Source organism: Pezoporus wallicus, unplaced genomic scaffold (genome assembly GCF_028554395.1).
Source record: "Pezoporus wallicus isolate ANWC-B61680 ecotype Strahan unplaced genomic scaffold, APGP_CSIRO_Pwel_v1 contig_6732, whole genome shotgun sequence".
In the NCBI taxonomy this organism is placed as follows: domain Eukaryota; kingdom Metazoa; phylum Chordata; class Aves; order Psittaciformes; family Psittacidae; genus Pezoporus; species Pezoporus wallicus.
In genome coordinates, this window is record NW_026638638.1 from 3,576,371 (window position 1) to 3,593,360 (window position 16,990).

General features: G+C 36.0%; 1 protein-coding gene across 6 annotated transcripts in view; it reads right to left on the bottom strand.

The window, feature by feature from the left end:
* Window positions 1–14,071: 14,071 nt before the first annotated feature.
* Window positions 14,072–16,990, bottom strand: part of OSBPL6 (oxysterol binding protein like 6) — a 96,882-nt gene continuing 93,963 nt past the window's right edge. For all 6 annotated transcript variants that reach the window (XM_057411695.1, XM_057411693.1, XM_057411696.1 and 3 more), the window contains 3 exons: window positions 16,078–16,204; window positions 15,384–15,506; window positions 14,072–14,416 (listed from right to left, as the gene is read on the bottom strand). In XM_057411695.1, coding sequence (XP_057267678.1) covers window positions 14,308–14,416; window positions 15,384–15,506; window positions 16,078–16,204 — 359 coding nt within the window. In that variant the 3' untranslated portion in view covers window positions 14,072–14,307. The remainder of the gene's footprint in view (window positions 14,417–15,383; window positions 15,507–16,077; window positions 16,205–16,990) is intronic.

Consider the following 16,990-nt stretch of genomic DNA (forward strand, 5'->3'; position numbering starts at 1 on the left):
TAAACATTGCTGCATACAATGAAGCTACTTTCATTATCTAGCATTATTCGCTTGTAAAGACAAATCTGGAAACATACAAGCCAGTGTGACCTAAAGTAGGCTGAATGCTGCCTTTCCTTTGGAGGGTGCTGCCTGAATGGCTAAATCCTTTTTTCCAGCATCTTTGAGTGGGTGTGTCTGTGTTAGAGGACAGCTTCATGGGCTTGCGCATCCTCCTGTACGAGGATGCAGAACCATAGCTGCCGCTGCACCACTATGTCTGAAGAAAGTGGACAAAACAAAGGATTTGCTACCATGTTATAATTCACATTGTCGATGTTAGTCTGTCTGATGGGCACTGGTACAGTTATCTCTATGCAATACTTCTTCAAGTAGTAGACATATGCTGTTCCTTGCTTCTTCTCCTTATGTTTTAATCTGAACAGCAGGCTTGAACTGGATTTATTTTTAGCATTGCCACTAGCTGTTGTGTGATACTGGGCAATTAACCTCAGGCTATGAAACCTACTGCATGTTGCTGTGGTAATATATCACTTCCCTGAGCAGGATACTGCAAGAACTGACTAGTAGTATAAAATACTTTCAGATCTTTGGTTACAGAGTATTTATAAACAGACAGAATGAAGTAGGTGTTTGTAGGGCATCCAAGAATTCAATATCCTCTTTTATAATCACTTCTATTATTATTCAGGCCATTCCTTTCATGCTATGAGAACACTTCCCCATCTAGTTTCTTATTTTTTTCTTTCTTTCTTTCCTTTTTTTTCACATGTGTAGGAATGAAATAAGAAGATATTTGAGCAGTTTCCAGATACAAAACATTTTAAGAGACAGCTGACATAAAAATTCTTGTCACCAAACATAAAAGAGCAGCCTGACTAATACTGCTGTAATAGGTTACCTGATCAGCATTTAAGTGAAATCAGCTCTTGAACTAAAGAATGGATGTGCCCTTGCACTATATCACCTTATTTTCTTTTGACTGCTTATTGTAATACCAGGCCCTCAAAAATAACCTACTTAAAGAGGATAAGGCAAACTACACCTTAAATTTTATCAGTTTAAAAACAGAAAACAACTTGGTGTCCTTACCAGAATGTGTAGCCACTTGCAGTCCAACAACTGTAACCTTTTGGAAATGTTTCCTTATACTTTTTCCTCCACCGACTTGTCAAAAAACCTGCTCAGGAAACCTTGGACAGTCATGAAATTTGAGCTAATTCATTTCATTTCTTTGCTCAAGGAAATACAGCCAAACAGTTATCAGTGAGAAATGCAACCACATATTTGGTTTTACTTTGGAACTTTCCCATGTGATTACAAATGTAATCTAATCAGAGGTAAAGAAAGTCTTCAAACCAGATTCATGTCTGTAGCTTGCATTTATGCATACTTTGTTAACTTGCTTTGCATTCTTTTTTAGCTTTACCATTATTAGTACACACTTGGGATGTAGATACGGGGTATACAACCTAGCCTGTCCCTTAGCTACTCTGCCTAATAGTTACATCTTAGACATTGCTGTCAGAAATAAAAAGGAAAGTCTAAACATAAGACATTTCATTTACTGGCCCCGAGAAAAATTAGACTCACCACTCAGTCAAAATAAACTACAGAGTACCTCCTCAGCTAGTCCACAGTACCTCATTCATTTTGAATGGTATTTCAGATTAGTTTCTTTTAATCTGATTTAGTAATGACTACTTAGTGGAAAAAAGTAATTTTTCAGATTCAGGTGTGGGAACAGTAAATATTGCATACTTGTGGTTTTTAACATTTAGACCAACCTAAATATTTAGTAAGCCCATAAGGACTTGGAGAACCTTGTTGCTTGATACATTGGCTGAACAATAATGCTATGTGTCATCACATCAGAACAGATTTTTGTACTGGCAGTGAAACTTGGAACAGCTTTCTGTGGGCAACTCCTTTAGCTGAGTCAGTATAAAATCTTGTCAATAGCATCCCACACTGCCTCACTTCACCACACCAGAGCGCCTACATGTTTGTGATTAAGAAGAAGTATCATCTGGTCCTTGGTTAGATTAAGTTTAAATATAAAAATTATTACCATACTTAAATACTTTTTATGCTAAGTAAGATGTCAGATTGCCTCATAGGCCTCTTGCACTCTAATCTATTCCCAAATAATTCTTTTTTTCAATCAATTAAGGAATGACTTTTCACACTTCAATTATGCACAGGAATTTTGATGAGAAATAGTCATCAAAAAGTGTTAGATTTGTTTCGCACAGCATTCAGAGGCGAAGTACAGATCCCAGCTACATAAATGTGAAACCAGATCTGAATTTTGCTCATAGAATTGTTTAGCAGGGAATAAGCTCCCAGTCTACAAACCTGGTCTGGACGAGATCAGATGTGTACTCTGACACAAGAAAGCAAGCATGGCCATTCATGAAAATTCATTTCCCTTCCTTTGCTGTTGCTTCCACTCAGGCAGCCTTCCAGACTATTTGAACACTTGTTCTTTTTACAGAGCCAAGAAACAATAAAAATCTTAATTTCTCCTCCCAGCCAAATTCTTGGTTTTTATTATACTTTCATTTAAAATAAAACATAATCGATTTAAGGGCTGAATAAGGACAAGAACATAGAATGGGAAAATTCCACATACTGGTATTTTTCCAAGATGCCAGAAGAGGTGGGTGTCAAGTAATTTCTTTTTTTCCCCACACCTCTTTATTCAATTCTATTAGAGGACTACAAGAGCCATTTTCTCTACACCCTCTCACAAAACTTGAGAACATACTGCACAGAAAGGCTCTTACCAGCTGTAGCATGAATAAAACTGGGAACTGCCAAATAGAAAATTATCTTCTTTGAGACTGCAGTTGGTAGCTCCTGCCAGATTTAAAGGAACTGCACAGAGAATCACATGGGGGAAGTTTTATAAAAATAATACTGCAGTAGAAAAAGGTTAGAAAGGAACAGGATGATGCTTGTGAGAAGCCGCTGTTTCAGTGCTATTGCTGCCACTATCACCCACCTTTCCAAAATCAATACATATTAAGAATTTTACAATTAATAATCAATTAACTAGTTACAAATAGTTCATTCAGGAACCAAATTCTAAAGTGTTTATGTTAATAAATCAGAACACAGATGACAGGAGTTTAAACAGTGTACATTGAGATTTATTAGAACAAGCACTAATAGCAGCAGTGTACAGAGTGATGGAGACAATGTACTGTATGCATTGAACAATAATAATTATACAATTGCACTTCTTCAGAGATCTATTAGAAAATGCTTTTCAGTAAACAGTTTCCCAAATCTAGCATTGTTTGGATTTGCCTCTGAGGAAAAAAATACAAAAAATATGCTTTTTTTTTTTTTTTGGTAAGGCATTAGCAACATTCATTGGCAGGCTAAACAAGTCATTTGTACATGCATTATCCAATTACATTGCAATAGGTAAAGATGCATCATGTTTCCTCAGTACCTAGAATTGTGTGTGTGTGTGTGTGTGCTTTGGACACAACATCCTGGTAAATCCAGATCAGCCTTAAGGAAACAGATGACATCTTTCGTTACATTTTAGAGCACAACATAAACTACAGCATAGCCAGGTTCACCTTTGTTTCCTACTAGAAGCTGCAGGACCTCTCTCAGTTGGAGTTGGTATTATGGATATTGTGTATACCACATACATCACTGGAATAAAGTCTTTATTAAATTAAATATAATTAAATGACTATTCCCCCCACTACCACCTCCCTGAATCATGTGGCCAAAAGATGCTCGACTGTAATCAATATTAAGTACTATATGAGCTTGGGGTTATTGCATGAGAGGTAGTCAGTGTGAGGCCTCATCTCATTCTGGATTACTACAACAGTATGTTCAAAACCAATCCACGAGTGCAATGACACAGCATAAGTGTTGTAGCTGCATTATGTGGGAACATAAAACTGTTTTTAATTCTGCTCCTTCCTGACTAGTTTCAACCTCTGAAGTAGCCAGAGAACTTGATATATCAAAAAAAAAAAGCAATTCTATTCATGCGCTAAAGCCTAGAAGGAGAGAGGGTGAGGCACTTTCTCACATTCATGTTATTCTAGGCTGAGATTAGGTGCATGCTCTTAGTTAGCCACCTCCTTCTTTGCAAATAACAAAGATTAGTCTCCCTTTTTGACTGACATACAGTATTAGCAACCCCCACTCTGGGCTGGCACCATCCTGGGTAAAGTACAGGGAAACAGGTATAGGAAATTAAAGTATTCTTAAAATTAAGCTTGTCAGAGTGAGACATAATATGATGAATTGTCATTGATTTAATCTCCTGTTCTTTCTTCCAAATGTCATACATAATTGAGCTTAGCAGAGACATGAAGCTAACTGCTTTTTAAAAAATACAAATCTCAGAATAAGGTCCCAAAATGCAAGAGAGTCAAAATAAAGTCAAATATATTGCTCTGATTGGCAAGCAGTCAAACCAGCTGTATTTCATACATTTCTCTTCCACAAGAGAGTGTACATATTCAAAATTAATCTGAAGTGTAACTAGTTGACTATCTAGGCTTGGCTGTAAGACAGGCCCACAGCTGAAACAGATTCGGGCCCCCAGATCATCCACTCACCTGGAAGCTCACTGAGTTGTACCAACAGCATCTCAGCCTCATCTGCATAGGTGCTCATTCATTTAAGCATATATGAATTAAAAATCAAGTCCTATAGCATCTGATGTAACCAGATACATTGTTTTGATTTCGTAGGAATGTCACTATTGATTCTCTTTATTTGAACTTTATTATCTTTACCTTTTAAACTGAATTCAATGAGACTGTTAACACTAAACACATCAATGCCAGTGTAAGATCAGCATCCAAGCACATGAAGCAGGAAAAAAAACAGAATAAATTCTGAGTTGTGTATTGCTGATTAACTGTAATAAAAGTCTATAGATTTGGAATGTACAAATTACATCCTACTCATGTCATTCCTCAGCTGTTGATGCTTACTAACTGTAAGCAATACAGTTGTTTTTACAGGCATGATTACAGACAGCATTTGGAGTCAGAATTAATAAAACATAAAGAAGAATCATCCTGAAAGATATCCTAAACTTATGAATTGTCAAGCACAAAGGAATGCATTTGCAGGAAAGCAATCAAGATCAATCCAGATTTATTTTTATTAATGTTAAATTACTGAATGTCCTATGAAGGACTAAACTTGTGCTTTAAAAAATTGTGACACTAAGTACCTTACACAGTTTTCAAAACAAGTATTTGCAAATCAGTTTTCTATTGAGTTGTTTAGAAATTATCGTATTGACTTTTTTTTTCCAGTTTCCTTTTCTTCATGTCATTATGGAAGTCCACAGTGAACTTCTGGGCATAAAATTAAGGGTGCTGCAGGTGAGATTTAATATTACAGTGCTCAAAAATAACACCTTCTGCAACATTTCGGTAGCTGAGTACATAAATACGTCTTTCTTTCTTTCTTTCCCTAGGTAATAGCTTTCTATTGCTTTCAAACAACAGGAAAAAAAATGTCTGGTGAACCTAGAACACCAGCCCTTTCTAACACAGTCTGTTCTTTCCCTCTAAACCAGTACTCAAAAGCAGCTCAATTTTCTAGGTTTCTAGAAAGCAACTATTTGCCTTTAAAATCCATCTTAAACACTGGAAAGTGAGTTTCTGTATACCTTTCTAGCTGACATAATAGCATAATCCCAGTGGGAAGACTCTGAGGATCTCATTCTACAAGTATGCTACACAGAGGTGTACAAGAATTCACCAGATTGCGAGGAGGATGGGGGATGCTGTAGGATGAGGACAGGGGTATGGGCAATCAGCAAAGAATGCTCTTTTAGCTATTTAGGGTTTAGCATTTTGGCCTGTGAAAGAATTGATGCAAGGCTGTTTCACATCTGAAATTAAAGGCTGCTCAGTAAGGCAATGTAAAATTGACAACTATCTAAACCTTACTTTTCTAATGGCATTTTCAGCTTCTGAGTAAGGTATAACTAAAACTTACTACATTTCATACATGTGCATATGGGATCTAATCTCACCAAAATAATGTGAAATTATTCCCAATTCATATTAACTTTGTGCAAAAGTGAGAGAAAATACAGAATTCTTAAAATACTGAGATATCATAATTCACCAGTTAATTAAATAAAGCAATGCAGATAAAGACCAAAAGAAGAGTCTTGCTTACTTATAACAAAGAAAATATATGTAACATCCCAACATAGAACTATCATAACAATCTCTCTGGATACCACAGAAGTTTAATTTGATGATGGCTTTTTATGTGCTAAATAAAGCATCCACTTCAGACAAACTAGCAGTTACAGATAAAGAACAAGAAGTTTGCTATGCATTTTGGTGAAGGAGAAGATTTTAGACATCAGATACTAGCAGCTTGATTTCTTACTTAATTTATAGTAAATAACATAGACACAAATCAATATACAAAGAAGAATCCTGTCTGGGAAAGCATACTGATATTTCTGTTTGGTCCAAGGATGAAATTTCAGTGAGTAAGCACTACAGGTCCAGCCCACTCTGAGAACTAGATTAGAAAGATCTGAGAATTAGGTGCAAGACAGAAGCACCACTCTTCATGTCTGCAGAGTTCCAAACATTGTTTAAGTTTTAAAACTCAGACGTCACATGTAATTAATTCTTAGTGAGGAATTAATGCTCAATAATAATTAGTTTAGAAATAATTATAAAGGAACAAGAGTAGTGCTTCTGCTAATAAGAGAGAAAGACTAAGGTAGCAGTTGCCATCTCTGCATACGTACATATCATAATACATTCATAAGCATTTATTTCTCAGCTCATAGTCAGGTCTTGTTTGAGACTGATGAAAACAAAATTTACTGTGATCTGAATTTGTTGTACTATATTTCAACCACTAAAGAATACCAGTAACACTTATTTCAAGATGTAATTTTTAACCTCAAATTGGAACAACAATTTTCAGTGTTGACTTCAAGATAGGTGGCAAGGCAAGTTTAGCATATTTATGTACAATTTTATTACTGGTGATCCAATCTCAAAATATTTCATAAGATATTAAGCAAATACAAACATAATTGAAGATAGTGTCTGTATTTCTCCTGAATTTCCTTTGCCTGAAAAAATAGTGCTGATTAAACTAATATTAATTTTGTTAATTTTACTGTAATAATCCTTATTTGGGTCAATATAACAAAGGAAGAGAGGGTATATTCAGCACAGAAAACAAATTGGAGTTTGCAGTCCTGACTCTTTAACACTGATTGCCCTCTGTGGACCTGACAAACCAACACCTGGGCCACAGGCACAATCATAAATAGCAATGCAACTTCAGAAAAAGATGTTGTATGTGTGTCTACACTGACAGGCACAAGGAGCAAGTATCTCAATAACGAAGAATAGTTCTTGTTGAATATTTATCACCGTGTGTGCTGTTCTTATATAGCACTTAGATCATTTTGATGCTCAAGGTATATAAGTTACCCACTTCTGACTTTCTGAAGGAATTCCTCACCTCTTCCCTTTTTGCATCCCTAACATTCTGGGCCAGCAACATTATAAATATATATGTATAAAATACACACACACATACATATATGTGTGTGTGTATATATATATATATATAAACAAACACATATTAAGACATACCTTTTTCTTTAAGGCAGACCATTAACAGTAGCAGTTAATACAGAAATACATTTTAGTGTTTCCTAGGAGACAACATCTAGATCACTGCTCCAGAAGTACTACTAAGTAGCTTTACCATACGTCAATGAATATTGACATTCTATATTACACACTACTGATTATATATTCCAACTTTATCGTGTCCTTATTTATAAAATATGTATCTCCTTTTGTCCATATTACCCATACACCTTCACCCAAATGCTGGCTACAGCATTTTTTATTTATAGAAGGAATAAAAACTTCCTTCACCTTTAGAATTAATACTGAGTAAATGTCACCCATCTTCCCTTTTTCATGCTGTCATGGGCCAGTGGAAATAAAAATGGTATTAAGATAACCTGCCTGAAACAGATTCAGCAGCTTTACTGACATTTTAATTCATAAAACTTAGAAAACTTATTATGTTACAGCTGTGCCGCTGACAGAGCTGCTGTGACTAGCTTCCCTAGAAAGATTCTCCACCATAGTCTCTGACTCACTTTTCTGAGATTTGACAAAGATCACAAGGAATGGGGAAAAAATAAAGATAAGATGGGTTTATAATACCAAAAAACTCGTCAGAGTAGGGGGTGGGACACCTACAAGTACATTGCTATCACTTTCTAAACCTGCAAGATACCATATAAAAATCCTTTTGTAAGAAAGGCTTTTCAGTTCAGTGGAAGAAAGATGTAACTTACAATAAAGCTAATGAAGGTGTTTTACATTTTCTAGTTTAAAGAGCAAATTATGTATTTGCTTTTGTAAGTAGACTCCTTACAATATTGTCATGGTTTAAACTCAGTCAGCCACACAATCTCTCTCACTCCCCCTCCTTCCTTCCCCCCCACTCCCAGAGGGATGGGGAGGAGAATCGAACGTAACTCCCACGGGTTGAGATAAGAGCAGTCCAGTAACTAAGGTATAACACAAACCACTGCTGCTACCACCAATAGTAATAATGATAAGGGAAATAACAAGGGAAGAGAATACAACTGCTCACCACCCGCCGACCAATACCCAGCCTGACCGAGCAGTGATCTAACCCTTCCGGTTAACTGCCCCCAGTTTATACAGTGGGCATGATATGACAGGCTGTGGTATGGAATACCTCTTTGGTTAGTTTGGGTCAGGTGTCCTGTCTCTGCTTCCTCCCAGCTTCCCTCCTCCCTGGCAGAACATGAGACTCAGAAAGTCCTTGGTCAGAGTAAACGTTACTGAGCAGCAACTAAAAACATCGGTGTTATCAGGGCTGTTCCCAGGCTGAAAGTCAAAACCACAGCACTGCACCAGCTACTAAGAAGGAGAAAAAAATGATTGCTACTGCTGAACCCAGGACAAATATATAATGCAAAAGTAAAATAAATTGCTGTAAATAAGATACGTGCTTACCAAGATTTGCAACATTCTTGCTGGGTGCCATTCACCCAATGAATGTTCTAATGGAGCTCAGGGAGATATCCTACTCAGGAATAATTACACTTGGGCTAGATTCTTCTGTAAAAAAAAAAAAAAAAAAACAAACAAAAAAACCCCACAACCAAAAAACAACCCTCCCCCAAAAAACAAACAAAAAAAAAACAAGTCCGAACTTGTCCATCCCCCTCCCCCCCCCCCCAAAAAAAGAGAAAAAAGTAAAAAAGACCTTCCTCCATGAACCTACTTCTGAGTGATACCAAGAGATGATAAAGTAGACCAGGGATAATAAAGTAGAAAATTACACTTCTTCTTACACTAAATATACTTTTGCAATTTTGAGCACATTAACAAAAAACCTTAGTTGCCACTGTTTCCCTGCCTACCTGAACTTTTCTCAATATATACTCTAAGGAGCAAATTCAAGTTTTATGCAGTTTTGATGACTGTTACTTAACGACAAACAAGAAAAAAAACCCACAAAGTAGCATTTTCAGCTTCAGTAGCTCTCAAGGTAAGTGGTAATGACATAATAAATTTTGTTAATGGCCAGTGAAGCCATTCCAGTGTTTCTCACACACGTCAAATCTTCTTCCTCCAGCTGGGTCACACCCTCTTACTTAACCGTTCCTGTCATTTTAACTTAGAGAAACAAATACCCTTTCCTTTCAGGTGGATTTAAACTGAAAACTCTCTTTTACTTTCATTATGCAGCTCCAGTATTAGTAATGACATCTAAAATAGAGTTAATTCCTCAGACTACAAATGCAGCCAACAGCATGTTAAACAGCTAATCTCTGCACCAGACAAAATCCTGTAAAACAAGGAGAGTTCACAAACCTGCATACTAACACAGCTTTGCTAGTGAAAATAAGTTGTGCAAAACTCACAGAGAAGGCATATTCAGCCTTCTTGGTTATTGTGCAAGCGCAAATGAACCTCCCCTCCCTTCCAGGGTATTTCTAAAAAAATCAGATTTTTTGAGGAAACTCTACAAGCAAGACTGCATTGTGCTGGGCACTGCTCTGCCTGGTTCAAGAGTGAGAAAATCCTATGTTACATCCATAGGAAAGAGGGCATGGCCCAAAGGCAAGCTCCTCACCAGGCACACATGGGGCAGATCCAGCACCGGCTCCTAGGGTCTCTTACGGTTTGTGTAATTTGTTTCCATAAAGCTCTGACAGTGTTCAGTATGGAATTAAGGGCAGTATCTTTCAAAACTGTGTCATGTGTATGCACTGCAATATTCACCATACGCCCAGCACGTGCTATTGAAATAAAACCCACAAAAGCCACACAAGCTCATTCAGAGTCAGAAGTTCAAAATGAGAAGAAAAAAAAAGAAAAGGTAAAATTATATGTAAGATGAAAAGAGTATTATAGTGGGAGCTCACTTTTAAAGCCAGGTAAAAAAAAAAAAAGTTTATTTCATGCTACTTACATCTGTCTAAAATTAGAATGGGTGTCTAGATGACTTTTCAATCACAGTGATACTGTACGATAAGCAACTGATATTCAAATTGTATCTCCCAGTGAGATAACAATTTCTAATATGCCAAAAAATCTACCATCTTGTTAATACAGATCTAAAACAGGAACAAAGCTATTTAAGTCTTTGTAAGACATTACATTTGATGAAAATAGCTATTTTTATCCTATCATATCCGCAGTATCAGAACAGGGAACAAATTAGGTTACACTTCTAAAATATTAATTGAAAGTACAGTTCACTATTTTTAAACTAAAGCATAGGGTTGTGTATTTTATACAGAAATAAGTGTTCTGAGAAAAACACAGTAAAAAGCAAAGGATATGTCTTTGTAGTGAAAGAGCTTCTTAAATAGTTTAAAAGGTTTTAAATGTCAAATGCTTTGCACTAATTTTCATAACATACCAAACTGATAGCAATATATCTACTAAGTTGGTATTTTTCATGCCTGGATGAATGGAGTGAGGTGGGCTGAAACCTGCACGAATCCCCAGGCTTGAAAGGACACTGACCGATGGCTTACTCCCCACCACCAGCCAGCAATGAGGACAGCCCTGCAGTGATCAATTTTGTGGCCCATATGAATCAACATCTTACCAGTTGCCCTGACCCGGGCAAGGGCATAGACTGCATGCTAACAAGTTTGAAGATGACATTAAATTAGGAGTATGAGATGGCATGCCAAATTGCAGAGCTTCAATCAGAAGAGCATTCCTTGGCTTGAGACTGGGCCAGAAGACACTTCATGAAGTTCAATAGAAGTGCAAAGATCTGCACCTGAGGCAGAAAAATCCCATGCCAAGCAGCAGCCCTGCCGAAAGCAGCAGGCACTTAAAATAGGTGCCAGGCTGCAAAGGAGCCAACAGTGTGTTCTCACACTGGCAGAGGATGTGGAAATCCCACTATCCCCCGCTGGGATAGTGCTGGTAAAATTTCACAGGTTGTCTACACATTATAATTTGGATAGAAGTCCCCAGACGTATCCTCTGTTAACCCATTCTCTTTAGAAACAGCACAAAATATGTCAAAATATCGCCAAGGGTTACAGGAAAATATTAATAAAAGATTTCACACGGAATCGAGAGAATGCTGCATTATAAGAAATTGTTCTATGGTACATCTGATAGCACATTTCAATTTCTCATAAAGACTGCAAATAGTTTGTGATGCATTGTTTTGCATTTCCTCTACTTAATAATTAACATTCAGTAGGCTTAAAAAGTGTCTTCAGTAGAGACTTAGCATATCACTTTTTTTATTCTAAAAATGCTAATGTTATTTTTCTCTCAATGAGTGTCAAATAAACAATTGTAAAAATTAATTAAATCAGTGATAGCATCTCTAGTATTCACCAAGTTTCAGTTTGCACTGCAAATAATGGCATTCACAAAGCACTAGCAGAACACTAAACCTAAAGACCTTATTTCTATATTTAAATTAAAAAATGACTGTCAAAAAAACTGGGAACATGCAGTTACTGTCCCTCAAATGCACTTGTACTCATACACACATAATGCTTTTTAATATCACAGTGAACTGCACACAAAGACTGGAGCAAATGTATAATAATGTTTTTAAGGAAACTGACACAGAATAATTAATTGCTGTTTTGCACACAGTGTGCCAATTTAATTCGTAGTCATTGAAGCAAGTAGGATGAATTTAACCAAATATGATTAAAACCCCAAACTCTGATATATTTACATTTTCTCAAAATAATTGCAGAACTAAAAAAAATATATAAATATTCAGACTAGTTTCAACTAGGAAAAAAAAAAGATATTGTTCTTTGAAGGATTCAAAAATTTTTTTGGAAGAAATCCTGTTTAATACACACACAGGTTTTTTAAAACAAATATCATAAGCAATACATGAGCATTCACAGCTCTTTAAAAAGTCTACTTTATATTTTCTTTAGGTTTTCATAGTTCTGCCTGATAACAGAACTATGTGAAGAAATTGGAATTCTTTAGTAGCTAGTTGCTTTGCCAGTGGCTTTGCCATACAAACAAGGGGAAGAACTGAATGTGTATTAAATAACCAAAGTAATCTCAGTTCTGTAGGGACCTGACTCTGCAAAAAAACAGAAGCAGGTAGAGAGCTGGGTATGTGTGGTAATCTACTGAGAACTGTCCAAGCAGCTCTGCTGGCAGGATCACATACTTCTCTAATGCTTTTTTTTAGGTCTCGGTACTGGAATCAATCTTCAATAGAAAAATTCAAGTGCACTATGTATGCTGCATATGAATAGAAAGAAACACAGTGTATATGCATGAAATCTAACCTATCATCAGTGCCTGGATGTATAATACGTGCATAAATGGAAGACTAGATCATACTATATGGAATGCAGTTTTTACCTAATAAAATTACTTTGTTTCTTTTTATTAAAATCTGCCCTACTGTTTAATGTTTCAGAGATTTTCAAATAGAAAGTGCCAAGCCTTCTCCCACATATATTAACTGAGGCTTAGCAACACATAAGAGACTTGGTTCTTAATCAAAAAATATAGAATCACTTTACAAAAAACTGTAAAATATAATTTTGCACAAAAGCTATTTTGGCAACACAAATAGTAGTTGTTAGCTACAACACATGGGAGCCTCTTCCATACTCTCAAATATAAATTTAGGTAAGAAAAGTGGATGGGGACAAATCAGAGCCAGTAAGCAGTATGTGCGGCAGAAAACAGTTGCATTTTTATAGTACTATCCAGCTTCCAGAGAGAAGCCAGAGTCCTTCCCATGAAATCTTCCTGTGCTTTTAACACTGTTGCAAAACTTCAGGGAATTCTAATGGTATAAACAGTTACGGGGAAACTCAACATCAGTCATTTCGAATATAATTTTCTGACCAGCAATTCATACGCGTTTTTCAAAACTGCCTCAAATTCAAGCAGTTTGCAGTTTCTTTTCAGTCTGAGTATACAGTCAGCTTCCCAAAGCTAAAGCATATACAGTAGATCTCATACCTCTGAAATACAGTTAGATGTTTGGTTGTTTTTTGATTTTAAATAATGCAGGTTCTCCAATATTTATATCAGGATAAAATTCTAGTGCTTTAAAAATCTGCCCTTCATACAAGCCTAAGCATACATATTTTAAAATTACTTACTGTACATCTTCATATTTTGTTTAAGGCATGAACAATGGCATATGAATGGGAACAGCTTCCGGAAAAGCATATCTTTTTGACAAAGGCCAGTCCAACCACATCACACCAAAGGACTAACCTGAAGCCAGAAATGACAATGCTGTGACCCAAGAGTTTTTAACAAAAATAGTTGAAATAAAATGGAATTTTTTTTCTCTTTTTCTTCTTTTTTTTTTTTTATTTAAATTACATTGCTCTTAATGTCTGTTTAAAGCACCGGTTGCAGTTCTGCATTTACCACCTCTTCCAAGTGACTTTGGATAACTCATCTGCTTCTTTTGTTCTGAATTTTCAATGTATGAAACTTTAAAAGGTTTCTGTTTCTTTTTTTTATTATTTTTTCCCTTTTTTTTCTTTGTTTTTTTTTTTTTTTTTTAATGGCTGCTGCAAAATTAAAAAGATCCAGAAGTGGTCAGGGGCCTGGTCTAATGCACTTTCAGAAGTCCATTATAAAGATGAATATAAATGTGAATGATAGGTTTTTCCGCAGACCCACAAACCACACTTAGCTATTAGAAACATATTGTGCATAGTTATTTTTTTCTTCAGAGTGATATGTTTACTAGATCTACATTCTCAGTTTACCAGAGTATGGGAATTTCTACTTTGCTAAAGCCAGGATCCTTTCGCAGTTCCCAGTAGGTATCATTGGTAACCCAGGCTTCTCTTTGATTAGCATCAATAACTTTTCTGTAGAAAGATAAAAAAAAGAAGAAACAGTTCTGACCAGAGAGCTCTGCTTTATGCAATATGAAATCAAATTCCATACCCCTCTGACCTAACCCAATACTAAATGTGATTTCATATTTGTAAAAGACATGAGAACATTCAGGGATTTAAAAATAAAAATCAACCTCTCTACCTGTGTCAAAAGTGGAACGTTTAGAAGACAGCCAAAATTGCATGTATGCTGCCTGATCGGTGTGAGCTGGTCTTAGAACCACATAAGACCTCTTTGGCCATTACAGATTCTGACTATGTGCACAGAATCAAGCAAGAGTTTAAACTTGCAGAATGCAAGACTTTTACCTTTTATGCTATTTGCCTCCTCTGTATTTTGTTCATCTTCTACTACAAAACTGCATCGAGCATGTCCAATCTTTTCCCTTTTGATTACTCATGCTAAACATCAGACAATTTGGTATTAACTATCCCTTGATTCAGAAAAATGCTTAATTGAAAACAAAAACCAAGCCACCACCACCCCTCACTCAAAAATAAATACACTGTAATTTACGTATACATGCACATACATTTATATATGCATTTCACAGATGTATAAATATATGTATGATGTTGTTTTACAGGTCACTATTTCTTACTTTGTTTATGCAAAGACTTAAACCAGTAACATAGTTGAATCTTAGATCCTAATATTGTACTTCTGTTCCACTTCAAAGTTCAAAAAACATTGGCCAAAGGGTGCAGTAGGCTTGCATAGTTGTTACACCTTGTGAGAAAATAATCTTTCTATTATGAAGCTTTAAAATATGTAAAAACTGTTTCAAGTAGAACTCATCTATCTGATATTTTTTCTTAAAATTGCCATTTTCCAGGCTTTCACAATTAACAGACCACACTGGTGGTAATTCTTGCAGTACTTTGTACAGCCATACTATAGAAAACAGAGACTTACTCCTGAAATTAATAGACTCACTTAAAAAATTTGGGTCTATATTCAATGTTGTTTTCCTCCATGTATCGCCTCCGACCTCTCTGGAGTTCCTCTATTCTTTGTTTCTCAGATGCTGCTGCTTCTATATTTCCTTCCTCCAGAAGCCTGCATGGATAATAACAGGTATTGCAGCAATTATACAGTGTCTAGAAAAAGGGATTTTCTAGCAACAATCATCATAAAAGACAAGTGGAAGCCACACCTGTTGTCTGTCTTGTACCCACTTTCAGATGTAGTCATAATCTCATAAAATAAGCATAACCGAGATGTGACTCCCCAGTTACATGTACCTGATCTATAGCCTAAGGTATACACTTTAGCAATTTCAGCATACACAAACATTGAGGTATTATGAACTGAGAATGAGGAAATTAACATTGCTTCCATTCATTGCAGGAGGACATGACATTTCAGAGCCTGTCTTTGCCATTTGTTATGAGGAATCCTACCTCTGCCCAAAGACTGCTGTACAGCACTACTGTACCAACAGGATGCTTTCTACTTTTCCTCAACTAGGTAAAGCAGAAATTTGATTCCAATACTGAATACCTTCTCTGCTAGCAGAATTCTCCAAATCTTAGTTCAGACTCTAGTAAAGACATAGATAAAATTCAGTACTCGGCCAAACCCAGCATTAAAACCACCAAATATTATATGTATAAACGAGCATTCTTACCTTTGATCTGGCCTGAATCGTGCATCTGTCACAGGAAGAAGATCTTTCAGTAAAGGATCTAATTCATTGAGCTCAATAGCAAATCTCGTGAAGCCATAATAACGTTCATAATTAGTTGGCATGGAGCCTGCGTGAATAAGTATGAGAAAGAAAAAAGTTTTTGAAACTATTATTCTAAATATGCAAGAGATTCATTTTTTTATTAAATTATAAAAGCAAAAATATGAATATATTTTACTCTCACATACAATTTAAAAGCATAAAAAGCTATTCACTAGGTAGAAAGAAAGTCACTAAATATTAATTTCAAGTGCTTTTTCTGCAGAGGTTGTAATTACATGCTCACATTCAAAAATTTTATGATCTTTCTTCCTTTTAAAATAAAAAAAAAATACTGGTTTTAAGATTTTCAACTTAAACATAGTTTCCTGTTCCCTAGAAAGTGGGCTTATCAAATGTCTGTATAAAAGCTAACCTTAACTGATATTAGGGTTAATTTTGAACATAAGGCTCACTCACAGACTGCTTCAGCACTGTCCAAAACCTTCAGCACAAACAGCAGTCAGAGTAGACATTGCAGAGAGTAGGGTGAAAAGTAGGGTTCAAAATACTATCAATACAGAGTAAGGTTCAAAATTACATAATGACAATTCCTGGATAATCCTTAATGTATGAAAAATATCATAGGTGCAAAGGATGACTAATTCAACCTCAGGGCCTCTAAGCACACAGTAAGGTAGTTGAAACCAGCTCCTGAAATCACAAACTCACCATCTCTGAAAATCTTATTCTTTAGGCTAATAAAGCATAAAGATAACAAACTTAATAAACTGGCATCTCTTATTTGTTGCACCCAAATAAGCTACACTGATATCTGTGAGAAGGCAGGCAGGCCAAACATACAGCTCTTTTC